Source organism: Ctenocephalides felis, unplaced genomic scaffold, assembly GCF_003426905.1.
Source record: "Ctenocephalides felis isolate EL2017-DRISC unplaced genomic scaffold, ASM342690v1 CF-g0.4_SCAFFOLD_01492, whole genome shotgun sequence".
Taxonomy (NCBI): domain Eukaryota; kingdom Metazoa; phylum Arthropoda; class Insecta; order Siphonaptera; family Pulicidae; genus Ctenocephalides; species Ctenocephalides felis.
Window position 1 is genome coordinate 52,501,849 of NW_020537646.1, and position 15,047 is coordinate 52,516,895.

The 15,047-nt window shown below is 32.8% G+C and overlaps 1 protein-coding gene across 1 annotated transcript in view; it reads right to left on the bottom strand.

The window, feature by feature from the left end:
- The window catches only part of LOC113371384 (pikachurin-like), a 315,983-nt gene that overhangs the window by 24,070 nt on the left and 276,866 nt on the right, over positions 1–15,047 (bottom strand). The window contains exon 14 of the mRNA XM_026612012.1: positions 12,325–12,555. Coding sequence (XP_026467797.1) covers positions 12,325–12,555 — 231 coding nt within the window. The remainder of the gene's footprint in view (positions 1–12,324; positions 12,556–15,047) is intronic.

Consider the following 15,047-nt stretch of genomic DNA (forward strand, 5'->3'; position numbering starts at 1 on the left):
AATAATTTCAATTTTGCAATTCAGTTTATATAATTCTTATAAATATTAGACAATGTTACAATATTTATAATGATCTATTTGAAAACATTCAGTATTTCTCGAACATTTCGTTACGGTACGGAAAGTTCCAGCAATTTGCATTGAGGCACGATGCTAGTTTGATAATAAAACTCCCAAACCTAAATTTTTCATCAGCAAAACTGACCACCATAGACAGAAACAGATGGTAATCCCTTGGTGTAAACTCCAAACTATAAGACAGATGCATAAAAATCTCCCGCCACCGGAGCTTCTGAAGAGTCCCTATCGATGTGTGTGCTCTGGTCTATCCTGATTTTATTTATTTTTTTTTTTTTGAACAGTAATCAGAATCTTAGTCCTATGAGCTGTTGGGCTGAAACTTCTCCTTACTTCGTATTTATAGGAGATGGTAACCCAATGGTTAATCCATCCATATTTGATGATGTTGTTGAATTTGATACACAACATTTTTTTGTATATCAAAAATAATTTAGATTTTATTTTTAATTCTGACTATAGTTCTAATATACTTTAAACAAATAATTTCAACTTTGCAATTCAGTTTACATAATTCTTATAAATATTAGACAATGTTACAATATTTATGTATAATAATCTATTTGAAAACATTCAAAATTCCTCGAACGGTACGGGACGGGAAGTTCCAGCAATTTGCCTTAAGGCACGATGCCATACACCCCACTAGTACTTTGTTTACTTTGTAATTCATGTTGCTTTATCATTTTTCTAAATTTTGACATGTTTGACCAATATAAGATGAATCGCAGTTTAGGCAGTTTATTTTGTAAACATAATCTTTTCTTTTTATGGTAGGTATACTGTCTTTAATGTTTGTGTATATATCTTGCAGTTGTAGTAAGGGTGAGACGGATATGTTAATATTGTGTTCATTAAAAAGTCTTTTGGATAAAAGGTGTAAATCTTTGTCTATATACGGAAAATTCACAAAACACTTATTTTCCGATACAGACATTTTTTTGGGCAATTTGTAGTTATTTTTTTGTTTGTCTAATAGAATTTTAATTCTATTTTTAATTATTGGATTGATTATTTTGTAAGGGAAACTATTCATGAGTAATGTGTTAATGACTAATTTGATATTGTAATTGTAAAATTTTGGGTATGATAAAAGAATTGCATGATCTACTAAACTGAAAACTGTGGATATCCTTATATTGAGAGGTGTTAAAGAACTAAAATTAGTGTACCTGCCTAACCATCATTCCTGAACCAATTGGTAATGCAATTACCATCGTCGTTAATGAGCTGAACATCATAAAATGTGTAGAGTTATTTTATCTAATTCTTATGTGAATTGTAAATGAGAGTTATAATTATTAAATTTTTGAAAACTATTCTTTATATCATTTTTGTTGATTAATGAAAGAGTGTCATCGACATATCGATAATATAGTAGTGGTTTGCAAATTATAGAATTCAATACACTATTTTCTAAATCTTGTAGCTCTAAGTCTGCTAATACGGGACTTAAAGGGTTTAGGACATCCTCTTATCTTATATATAAAATTCTTCTGTAAGTTCTGAATTAAAAGAGTTATAATCCAATTAACGCCGGGGGTGGTGAAGGAGTGCAAATTGTTTTTACTTCTGAACTTGAGATTAAGATTAGCCTATTTCCAAAATATCAAGCAAATTAGAGCATAGTAAAAAAATTCGCAGAGCCACGCTTTTTTCCTCTCTATTTACTGCAATAAGTTTGTTTATCGTAGGTTGAATAGAGCACATGTGAACAGGATTTGACAAATTAATTCACTTCAAATATGAACTTAAGTAATAATGTATATTGAATTATTCGTGAGAAAAATGTAATTTAGATATTAAAATTACTAAGAGCCAGTTAAAATATGGTACGAAATTATAACATTTTTGAAGCAATTAATTTGAGTAGAAACATTAAAGGCGATATTGTACCTATACCGCGAATGCTATATATTAATTCTTTCTGAATATGTTATACCTTTTAAAAGACTTCAATTTCCAACACGTATATCTTATGCTATAAATCACAAAGGCAGACAATTTTTTGTGTGATAAATTTGAAAAATCAATGTTTTAGTCGCGAATAATCAAAAAATCATTCATTTATACATTCACATCACAGGTATGACTAAAATTTTTGGATAACCCTTGGCATAAATGGATAACCCCTTGAAATAAATTTGTTCTATTAATTGCAGTGTATAATACAATTTTATTGAACATATTTTAATATTTGTTAATAATAATAAAAGTTATAAAGTTAAAGGATAATTAAAGTGGTATCTGTGGAAATTGAGAATCATCATTTTATTTGAAGCAGTTCTACATTTAACATCACTCATATTTGTGTAAATAGTAATTCGAAAAACAATAATTATTATTTTTAACTGAACGGTGTAAATATTAGTATATGATATTAAAAAAATGTAGATGTGGGTACAGGACAACGTCTATCGGGTCATCTAGTCATAGTATAAAATTTATTATTGAATTGGAAATATGAGGCATTCAGTAGTAAATCTATTCCCGAAATAAATGTTTTGAGAGGTAGTGAAGTGTATTCAACAATTTGCAACCATCTACTTCTAATGGCGGTAATAACTAATGCATGTGGAGTGTTGCTGAAAAGATTAATAACATCAAAACTAATGAAGGAAAAATTATGAGGGATCTTGAAATCCTTTACACGATCTACTAAACTGTATGAATTGTTCAAAAAATATGGTGAATTAATAGTAACATTTTTTAAAATTTTGGAAAAGAATTTAGATAAATTATAGTTCGGTAAATCAATGTATGAAACTATCAGTCTGAAAGGGCAATTAGGTTTATTATTTATATGTATTTTGGGAAGACAGTAGAATATAGGTACAAGACGGTGTTGGACTTTTAACTTTAAGGCAATAGAATTGTTGATGCGACCTTTTTTCGATAAGATTGATGTATTTAAAAGCTTGTCTATGATGGTAATTGTTAGAATCATTCGGTAACCCCTCATACATTGTTTTATCTTCTAGGATGTTCATTGCTTCTTTTTCATAATTATCTCTTAACAGAATTACTGATATATTTCCTTTGTCTGCTTTACATAAAATTAATTGGCAAATCTCTTTCAGAAAGGCTTTTGCAGCTTTTATGTCTCGATGAATGCATGCTAAATTATTTTTTGAATTGATGTTTTGTTTATTATTCTTCAAAATCTTCAATAATTTTTGTATGAAAGTGACACTGATGAAATTTATATCCTTTTCCGTTGGATTTTTAATCAATTTAAGTCCAGATTCGAGACTGCTTATGATATTTATAATGTCGTTGTATTTTAAATGTCTTTTAGAGATGGCAAATTTATAGCTAGAATATATTTTATCTTATCAGGTATAATTGTCTCTGTTTTATTAATGAGCCATTTGTTCCAATCTAATCCTACGTTTAATATTGGATGTAATTTGTCTCTATTTATTATTAATTTCAATAAAAAATTTTTTTGATGTTTTGCTTTAAATTGATTGAGTTTTTTATTATATTTTTTCAGTTCGAGCTTACAGAATTTTTTATACTCATCTAATGCTAATATTTCTTGAATATCATGTTTGAGATTAATTATTGTTTTGTTTAACGAAATAATGTCTTTTTCACTGGTAGCTATTTCAAACTTTAATATTTTGTTATGTACTATTTGTAAGCTATTTTGTAATTTGTGGTTTGTTTCATAAGATGTATTTTTGAACGAACAAGTATTGGAGATGAAATTTGGTAACACATTTTTTTCATGCTTATATTTAAAGAGAAAATTCCGCTTGTTAATAGTCTTCGCTAAAGTGAGATGCGTTGTCGGTAGATGTTTACATCGATTTGCGGCTTCTGCTCCATATTTTATGTGCACTAATTTGAAATAAGATTGATCCATTTTGAAGTTCACGGAACAATATAACAATTGTATTCTGAATGGATAGATAGATATTAATTTGGAAATATGAACAAACAACACTCTGTTTTGCACTGATTTATTCAATAATAGTTTTACAGACGTTTCGAGACTAGGTTTGTCTCATCATCAGTTTATTATAATTTAAAATCTAAAATATGGAAACCTAAATTGGCATTATGTGTTATTCATTACAAGTCGTTCAATATACTGCCTTCTGCCCCACCAACGATCGTCGGAGTCTGAATTCTCTATTCAAGGTCAAGTGGTAAATCACGCAATATTAAATAGGAAAGAGAAGGAATAGGGCCCAGTTGAGAATGTCGCTAGGAGAAAAAATATTCTATGAAAGGAGGCGGTTCGTTTATAAAATTTGTTTTAAATTTTTATAATTAAAAATATATGTACATATATATATATATATATATATATATATATATATATATATAAATATATATATATATATATATATATATATATATATATATACAAATGCATACCCATAGCACAATCATCACATATACGGATACAAATAAACCCACAACATACACATACATACATGAATGTATGTAATGTTTCAAGCCATTCGGAATCGAATGAGATCAAATTTGAAAAAAGTATGTGTATGTGTATGTGTATGTGAAAAGATTTTCGCTGTAAATCGGCGTTTTCTCAATAACGGCTGGAACGATTTCAAAAATTTAAAAGCCATTCAATGTATCTCAATGAAGACTATTGTTTGTCAGTTTTTTGCGACCAACTAGTTTTTATACCAACTAGTTTTTATGGGTTTCGTATCAAGATTTATAATATTTAAAGGCACTTATATAGTTCAAACAAACGCTTTCGACATTTTCGATGGTACATTTCGAAAATCTCAAGAAATTTTAAGATTTATATAAATTAAAAAAAAAGAGTGCGCGTAAGGTTCACACGCGATTGAAGTAAAACTTTTTTGCTATTGTACGAGATAGTATTTAAGTTAAAAATAAATACATCATATAACAATTTTGAATAATGTTCATCAGTGATATGGTAACGCTCGTGATACACAAATGTTTTAATGTCAACCATTATACATACATATATATATATATATATATATATATATATATATACAATAAATTATAAATTTATGATAGCATTAAAATATTTATAATATTTAAAAACAATAATGCAATTAAAGTCATACTTCAATTACGACATGATCGGTTTGTCATTGGAATTAGCATCTAGGACTCACACCTTTATTAGAGAAATAAAGTAATTGCTGATTAATAAATTCTATAATATTCGTTCACACAGTGGACAGTTGTAATATAACAATCTTGAATAATTTCATTAACACTAGCAATAAATAAACTGCATAGTATGTCCATTATAAGGTATATCTGTATATAAATGATACACAGCTACACAAACTATTGTTGTGATTGATCTCTTGTTTAGAGTAATAAATCTGAATATCAATTTATTCTTCATTTTTTATAAAAATATGCAACTTTATAATACTTAATAGCCATCATAAACGAAAAACATGTAGACATTCGCTAAAATTCCAAAAGTGTCTGAGAAAAATTCTGAAAAAGATATATCTTCGTTATGTTAGAATAAAGCTGTACTGCTTTAATATTTTATAATATCTATAAAAATGCAGAGAATTATTATGTTAAACAACGCCTAAATAAATATTGTTTTCACAATTTCACTTGTCATGTAATTGTGTTTGAAGAACTTCATATAATTAAAGTTAACAAACAATTATTGATTTCTTGTTTTTTTAGGTTCTCGCTGGCGATACAGTTTCATTCTTTGAACAGTTGTTGTATCTGTCTTGCATATAAAATTAATTTTAATTTTAATAACTTCAAAAATATATAGTAACCACGAATAATAAAAATTTACTTCAATAAACTTACGTGTCTTACACGGCACAGATTTTTCATCGGCTTTATTATTTGCACTATAATTATTTATGGTATTTATGGGATAAAATATACTTCCGATCCAGACATTTTTTATTAACTCAAGATTTGTACTAATATTTAACTTCCCGAAGGAGAAGTTTATGTTTTCATCAAAAAATCTGACTCGCTAATTTTATGTTTTCTCGACGTTTCAAGCCATTCTGAAACGAATGAGACCAAATTTGGAAAAAGTATGTGTGTGTGTGTGAACAGATTTTTTGCCGTAAATCGTCGTTTTTTCAATACGGGCTGGATCGATTTCAAAAATTTAAAAGCCATTCGATGTATCTCGATGAGGACTAGCGTTTCTCAGTCTTGTGCGACGATCTGCGGGCCATTTCTTTGTAAATCGCAGAAAAGTGAAAAAAAAATGTGCACGTTTTAGCCCGCAATTATGAATCGATTTTGAAAATTCAAGAACCGTTTGATAGATATTGATAGGGAATAGTGCTGATTAGTTTTTGGTAAAGATCGGCCGGCCCGTTTTCTTGTAATAAAGTTTTTTAAAAAAAAATTTCGACGATTTTTATGATTTTTTTTGACGGTAGATACCATAGTCTTGTAGATCATACTAAAATATTACGGCCCTACGGCATGTCGTTTAGTTTTGAAAAATCGTCATAGTTTGCAAAAATTAAAATATTTTCTTTGACATTTGACAAAATTAAACCATTGATCGACGTTTTCTCAAAAACGCCTGAACCGATTTCATAAATTTAAAAGCCATTTGATGTATCTCAATGAGGACTATAATTTGTCAGTTTTGTGAGACGATCTGCCGAGCCGTTTCTTTGTAATGTGAAAAAAGTGTTAAACTTTTTGTCCACTTTTAAGCTCAAACTACCGAATCAATTTCAAAAAATCAAAAACTGTTCAAAAGATATTGGTTGAGAATGATACTGATTAGTTTTAGGTGAAAATCTACCGAGCCGTTTTCTAATAATTAACTGTTGAAAAAAAAAATTCAAGCAATTTTTATGGAACTTTTTTTGGCGATATATATCATGGTCTTAAAGAACTTACTGAATTATCACGGCCTTACGACAAGTAGTTTAATTTTGAAAATTAATCAAAGATTAAAAAAATGAGTAGTTTTTTGACGTTTGTTAAAATTAAAATTAGACGATTTACTTGGTATAACAACAGAGTACTTGGATTTAATAAACATACTAAACCATTAAAGTCCTATGGAAACTGGTTCAATTATAAAAACTGGTGATTTTTGAAAATTTGCTATTAGAAAATACTCCGTGTCAAAGTGTTCGTTCGTTTTCAATCATGTGTAATAAATCCACTCGGAATACTTCTAATCATTCATAAATTAATATATATTATATTGATTAAGTCGATTAATTACACATATCGGGAAGTCCATTGCCTTAAGGCTAAATACCACACCAACTAGTTAGCCTTAAAATGTAATGACATGAAACACCAATAAATGAACAATTTGCTTCACGATTTCGGTGACGTACGCACGTATAAAGTCACCCATACAAAGAAGTCTCAAATGTTTTAAAAAAGGATTTTTTTTTCTAAAATTTCACAAATTTCAAAATTCTTTGGTATATTACCAATTAATAATTAATAATAAAAGTTTATTAACAGTTTATGTACAGAGATATCTTTTTGCGACAACTAACCGGGACCGACTGCCTGTTGAGCAATCTGTACGCGAACGCAAAGTTTCTTTTGCCGTAATCACTGGTCGGTGTTACATGTAGCATTAGTCCAGGCAATCGCAAGGCTTCTCCATATACCATTTCCGCAACAGTAGCTTGCAGATCCTCCTTCCATGCTGCTCAAATTCCTAATATAACCGTCGGTAATATCTCTTCATCCATCTTTCACAGCTATGGCATCTGATAGCTGCTTTGAGATGGCGGTGGAATCTTTCAACCATCCCATTGGCTTTGGGATGGTATGCCGTAGTCTTGTAATGACTCGTGCCAAGCAGCTGATTTAGTTGACTGTATATTCGTGACTGGAACTGCCTTCCCTGGTCTGACGTTAGCCGCAGTGGTATACCAAATCTTAGAATAGAAATCAATCCAATTAGAATAGAAAACTCGCGCTGCGGTGGAGACTTCTTGGTCTCTAATTGGAATTGCTTCTGTCCATCTAGAGAACCTGTCGACGCATTTCAGGCAATACCGATATCCTTCTGACAATGGCATTATCACTATATCGATATGCACGTGCTCAAATCTACCCGATGGAAGTTCAAATTGTCCCGTTGGAGCCTGCACGAGCCTACTGACTTTTGCCCGCTGACATGCGACGCAACATCGAGCCCACTCACGGCAATCCCGTTTGATGTATGGCCACACATATTTCTGTGTAACTAACTTGATCGTAGCATTCATACCAGGGTGTGACAATCCGTGTAGGCTATCAAACACCGCCTGCCGTAACTTTGTTGGAACATATGGTCTAGCTGTTCTCGTAGAGGTGTCGCACAAGACTGACATGTCTTGGTCCTCAAATTGAATAAGTTTCAGTTTGAGTGACGTGTTGTTTTCGGTGCGCAACTTAGCTATTTCTTCATCTATTCTCTGCTCCGCTGTTAATAACTACATATCCATTCCGGCACTTCTTAGAGACTCCACCCGCGATAATGCGTCGGCGACAACATTTTTCTCTCCCGATATATGACGTATATCGGTCGAAAATTGGGCGATAAAGTCTAAATATCGGAATTGACGAGGCGAACACTGACTATCCTTCTTGACAAATGCGAACACTATTGGTTTATGGTCAGTAAAAATTGTAATTGTAGTTCTTGCCTCAACCATGTGACGAAAGTATTTCACCGCTTCATACACTGCAAGTAGTTCACGATCGTAAGTTGCGTATTTTCGTTCCGTTGTGCTCAGTTTTCGCGAAAAGAATGCCAAGGGTTGCCAGCTGTTAGCGACCTGCTGCTGTGATGAGACTTCAATGGAATGTTCTGAAGCGTCGCAGAAAACAGCTAAATGAGCATTAGCGTGTGGGTGGAATAGTAGTGCTGCTGGAGCCAGACTCTCCTTATACGCTTCAAACGCAGCTGATATATGCGCTGTCCACTCTACCGGGGTTTTGCTCTTTGTAACTCCACGCAGAAACTCATTTAACGGTGCTTGAATTTGAGCGGCATTTGGTATGAGCCTTCTGTAAAAGTTTAGCAAGCCCAAAAACCACCTCAGCTCCTGCATTCTCGCTGGTTTTGTGAATGTCCTAATAGCTTCATCCTTCTCTGGCAAGGTGCGAGTACCCTCAGCCGAAACCTAATATCCCAAAAACTTTACACTTGTTTGGCCGAACACGCACTTAGCTGGGTTTATTACCACTCCAAATTCCAGAAGTTTACCAAACAGTGTCTCTAGGTGCGCCGTATGATCTTTCTCGGACGACGAAGCCACAAGGATATCATCGATGTAGGCATAACAAAAATCTAACCCTTGCAACACCTCATCGATAAATCTCTGGAATGTTTGCGCGGCGTTGCGCAATCCAAACGTCATGTACGGAAATTCATATAGTCCAAACGGCGTTGTAATAGCGGTTTTCGCAATATCATCTTCCGCCACCGGAATTTGGTCAAACGCTTTCACCAAGTCTATAGTCGAGAATATAGTTTTCCCATCTAAGGCTTGGGCAAAATCAAGAATATGACGTACTAGATACTTGTCGGGCTTCGTTCGCGCATTCAAACCTTAATAATCGCCACATGGACGCCACTCTTCACACCCTTTTGGAACCATATGTAGCGGGGCTGCCCAACAACTTTTTGATAGTCGAGCCGTTCCTAATTTCAAATTCCTTTTTAGCAGCCAGTAATCTGTCCGGAGCTAATCTCCGCGGTCCAGGACTATATAGTGATGCGTCGCGTGCTTGCGCAACCTAACAGCGCCGTCTGGTCGTGTTAAACCAGGAAACTTTTCAAGCGACTTTTGGTACGCCGTTGAACCCGTTACCACCTTTATAGTCGCTATTGATCCCGCTGCAATATCCGCCTGCGCCGTTAATCCTGCCATAGCATCCGTTATTCGACGATTTTTCACATCCACAATCAAACCGTAGTATGCGAGAAAATCTACACCAATTATTGGTTGCGTAACGTCTGCTACAATAAAGTTCCATGACAGGTCGCAACGTAGCCCAAGGTCAACCACTATTGCCACCGTACCATAGGTTGCAATCGTCGTATTATTTGCTGCGGCTAGCTGGTACGCAATCCTCTTCCTATTTGGATTGCATAATAATGAGCGCGGGAACGCTGAAACGTCCGACCCCGTATCAATAAGGTACGACACCTGACTCTTTCTGTCACTTAGGCAAACGCGGCGGCTTATCTGTCTCCCTGGGCGTATATCGTGTGCCGCTAATAACGATGGCCCACGGAGTTTTCCGAACGCATCTCGCACGGCGATTGGCATCTCGTTGCATTCCGACCAAACCGTCGATGATCTTCGCACAGCGTTCGTACGCGCTCTTCCGAACCTGACCGAGTGCTCGCGGGCGTACGCGATCTGCGCCTACGACAATGGGATGAATTGTCCCGTCGGCCTTCTACCTTCTTTCTCAGGTCAGCAATCTCCATTCGCATGTTCCGCAATTTTGACGCGATCGCATCCGAGTACGATGATGTGCTTGCAATCGCCATTGTTGTTGCACCCGATGCTGTCTCCAATTCCATAATTCTGTCGGCGGCTTTCGCATTCAAATCTATGACACTGTTTTACCGTACAGATACTAACGCTTGCACATGCGTAGGCAATCGCGACGACCACATTAAGTTTAGCATTTCTTTTGAAACAGCTGAACCCGCTAATGAGCGTAGGTGCCGTAAAAACTGTGATGGAGATCTATCACCCATTTCCTGACCTTACAACAACTGGCGTAGTTTTGTTTCATTGGAGATGCCATACCCTTTCAACAATTCACGTTTCAACACACTATATGGATTGTCTTTAGGGGGTTTCAGAATTATATCGCAAACTTCCGACGCATACCTCGGGTCCAACTTACTAATGACCGTATGAAATTTTAAACTTTCATCCTGCACATTAGCGTGTAAAAACACACTTTCCGCTAAAGCAAACCACAATTCTGGGTCTTACTCGTAAAAATGTGGCAAATTTACGTTATCGCAAGGCACTACTACTGGCGTAGTCATTTTTTCCACTGCACTTAACTTTTTCACCCGTGAATTCATTTAAAATTAACACACACACACTAAATTACGTCAGGGTCACCACTTTGGTATATTACCAATGAAATGCGTATGATAATTTATAATAATAGTTTATTAACAGTTTATGTACAGAAATATCTTATCGCAACAACTAACCGGGACCGACTGCCTGTTGAGCAATCTGTACGCACCAACCGGCACAACCCTTACGATGGCGACGTTGCCACACGCCAAAAAATATTTTTTCGAAATTTTCGAAAATTTTAGAGTTGTTGAACAGTAGTTTAAGACACGATGCCAGGACTTCGGGGTCTCTCCAATCCAGTTCTATTTAATTAGTTACAGCCTTTTACCATTCTATAACATAGACATACATGTTCTTCTTTATTTCTAAATATTTTAATACGACATAATCCTAAATACTTAATAGTTAGATTTTCACTTATACGCTTCTCGACCCTATTTTCAAGTTGTCGACTAAAAATTTTACGGCGGGTAAAGTCAGTCTTTACATTTGTTCGTTTTTCTAAAGTGTTCATTGCTACTTCCAAGCAATCTTGAAAAATTTTGCTGTTTCTGTATATTTAGATTTCAATATTTTCTGGAGAATTTTTTTATTTAAACAATTTTCAAAATGTTTCCGCCACATGCCAAAAATATGCCTGGTCATTTGAGTCCACGAGTGTCTATTACCATATTTTGTCAAAAGTTTATTAACTTAAAAATATCACTGATCCTGTGGCTGATTTTTTAAATGATTTTGAAAACCCCAAATTGTGGTCAGAAAAGGCCTTACTTAATTTTAATAGTTTTGTTTTAATAGTTTCAGTAAGTAGTCAAGCAATAAGACAACATTAATTATATAAGACATTGCCATTTTCGCATTGTATTAAATCAATTCTTCTCCTTGCATCTGACTTTGGAATCAAATTCAACTTTCATGTGTTATCGAAGAAAATGTCAGTTGGGTTTTTAATATATTTTCTTATATTCTAATATATTCAAAACAAAAATGAACTACAATTTGACACCTGGCTCTATTCGTCACGAAAAAAGTATTTGAAAGTTTGCTTTAAAGTTTAATTTTTAAGTAATAATTTATCGTAAAAAACTATTTCATTAACTTATTAAAATGATTTTGATGAATATAAAAACGGCCAATAAAATTACTCACTAATAATAAAATTAAATATAAATCATAGTATTATTATTACCTCAGAACTCGCAATCTGTGCCACAAACCATCTGCAACCCTCGTTTTGTTGTAGATTATTTCAACATCACCTTGTCCTAAGTTGTAGTGAAGTTGCAAATATCCATCAGTTAGTCCCAGCGCGATATGATCTTTAGCCGAACTAGAATGGTGTCGCCCGCTCCACAACATTAAGCCATTCGGTGAAGTGGTGCGAAACCTCAGGTTTATGTCCAATACGTATGTCACTATTCTGTTAGAATTAAATTATACGCATGACATAAAAATTTATATTTATAGTGAGACAGTATACATGTACATTTAAACAATGATTTCCAAAATAACAAACTAATATGTATGATTGGGCAACAAAATATCCCATTGTAATATCTGATTCTACAAACAATAAACATAAATAAAACATCGTAATATCTCATTCTATAAACAATAAAAATTCGATTTTTAACAATAAAAATAAAAATAATCAGCATAAATAAATAGTGTGAATAGTTTGAAGAGTATTTTATAATAATTCTGAGTTATGTGATATAATTAACTTCCCGTAGGGTAATAATTATATTATATTATATCTGTTTACGTTTCAGAGATTTTTGAACATTTGGACATACATTTGATAAAAATTATGTATGTATGTGAGTATGTATGCGCACGGATACAAATTTTTGTCGACCATTTCGAGAACATGAATCAACCGATTTGAATAATTCAAAAAACATTAGATTCGTATTAATAGGGAGACGTGTTGATTATTTTTTGGTAAAAGCAAGTCTGACCGTTTCGAAGATACAGGGCAAGAAGGGCTCAAAATAGTAATTCAGTTTCTGAGAGAACGTAGCGTTCGATTTGAATAATTCGAAAAGCATTTTATTTATATTGACAAAATAAAGTACTGTTTATATTTTTGCAAAGGCCGGTCAAGCAATTTCAGAGATCGAGTGAAAAAAGTGAAAAAATGACATTTGGCGATCAAAAATAATCATTACTCATATGCATTAGTCAAATCATCAGATATTTCATATAGTGCAGTAAACGGAGAGGAAAAAGGGGTATAACCTCTGAATTTTTTTACTGTGCTCCGAATTGAATGAAATTTTGGAATTAGGTTCATCTTACCCTTAAGTTCAAAAGTGAAAACATTTTGGGTTGCGCCACCATCCCCCGGGGGGATGACACCCTTTCTCAATTGTGTAATTACATTTTTTCAAAATAACGTCCGAAATCGATAGAAGAACAAATTATAAGAAAAAAATGTCTCTATAGCTTAAAAAAAAACTAATACTTTTCAAGTTACTGGCCACTAAAGATTTATATATTTTTGGCGTTTTTCTTCGTTTTTTTGCAAATATCTCCTAAAATATACATTTTAACGAAAATCATGTAATGAACAAAATAATGTCAATAAAAATCTTAATAAATCCATAATACATAAAGTGTTCTAGGAAAAATATTAAGCAAGATTTGAAAGAGCAAATTCGTTTTTTATTTCGTTCAAGATTTAATGGTTGTATTTAAAGCCATCTAGTATCGAGGTTTTACATTTTATGCATTTCGTTGAAATTGGGCTTCATAGTGCTCAACATAAGCTTTAAAATGAGTGCTGTTACAAGTTTTTTGCGTGTAAAATGAGTGAGCTATCATGCAAATAAAAGCATATGCGAAATTTTTTTCTTTTAAATCATATGGTTTAATGAGCGCCATTTCCACCAGAATTAAAGTAATTCACATATTCCATCTAGAATTCACTTCATTATAGACATCTTGATGAATTCTAGCGGATTCACTACTTTAGTACAAACTATTTTCAGAAAACTCACGATTTTATAAAAACTTTTTTTTCCAATTTGCGCGGCATTCATAACTCTGTCAATTTTTGTGTGAAAAAAAAAATAATAAAAAACAACAATAAGCCAGAAAGATCCCTTTGATTTTTATCTATTGTTTTTATACGTATCTTTTCACATTCACATTTCATCTAGAATTCACTTCATTATGGACATCTGTATGGATTCTAGCAGATTCACTACTTTAGTACAAACTATTTTTAGAAAACTCACAATTTGATAAAAACTTTTTTTTTCATTTTTTTTTTAAATTCGAAATTATTTTCATTATATCTCAAAAAGAATAAACGATATGTATAAAAGCATATAGATAAAAATCAAAAAGATTTTTCTGGCTTATTATTGTTTTTTATTATTTTTCTTTCACACAAAAATTGACAGAGTTATGAATATTTAAAGACTGCGCGGCCACGCAAATTGAAGAAAAAAGTTTTTATAAAATCGTGAGTTTTCTGAAAATAGTTTGTACTAAAGTAGTGAATTCGCTAGAATCTATCAAGATGTCTATAATGAAGTGAATTCTAGATGGAATATGTGAATTACTTTAATTCTGGTGGAAATGGCGCTCATTAAACCATATGATTTAAAAGAAAAAAATTTGTATATGCTTTTATTTGCATGATAGCTCACTCATTTTACACGCAAAAAACTTGTAACAGCACTCATTTTAAAGCTTATGTTGAGCACTATAAAGCCCAATTTCACCGAAATGCATAAAATGTAAAACCTCGATACTAGATGGCTTTAAATACAACCATTAAATCTTGAACGAAATAAAAAATGACTTTGCTCTTTCAAATCTTACTTAATATTTTTCCTAGAACACTTTATGTAATACCGATTCATTAAGATTTTTATTGACATTATTTTGTTCATTACATGA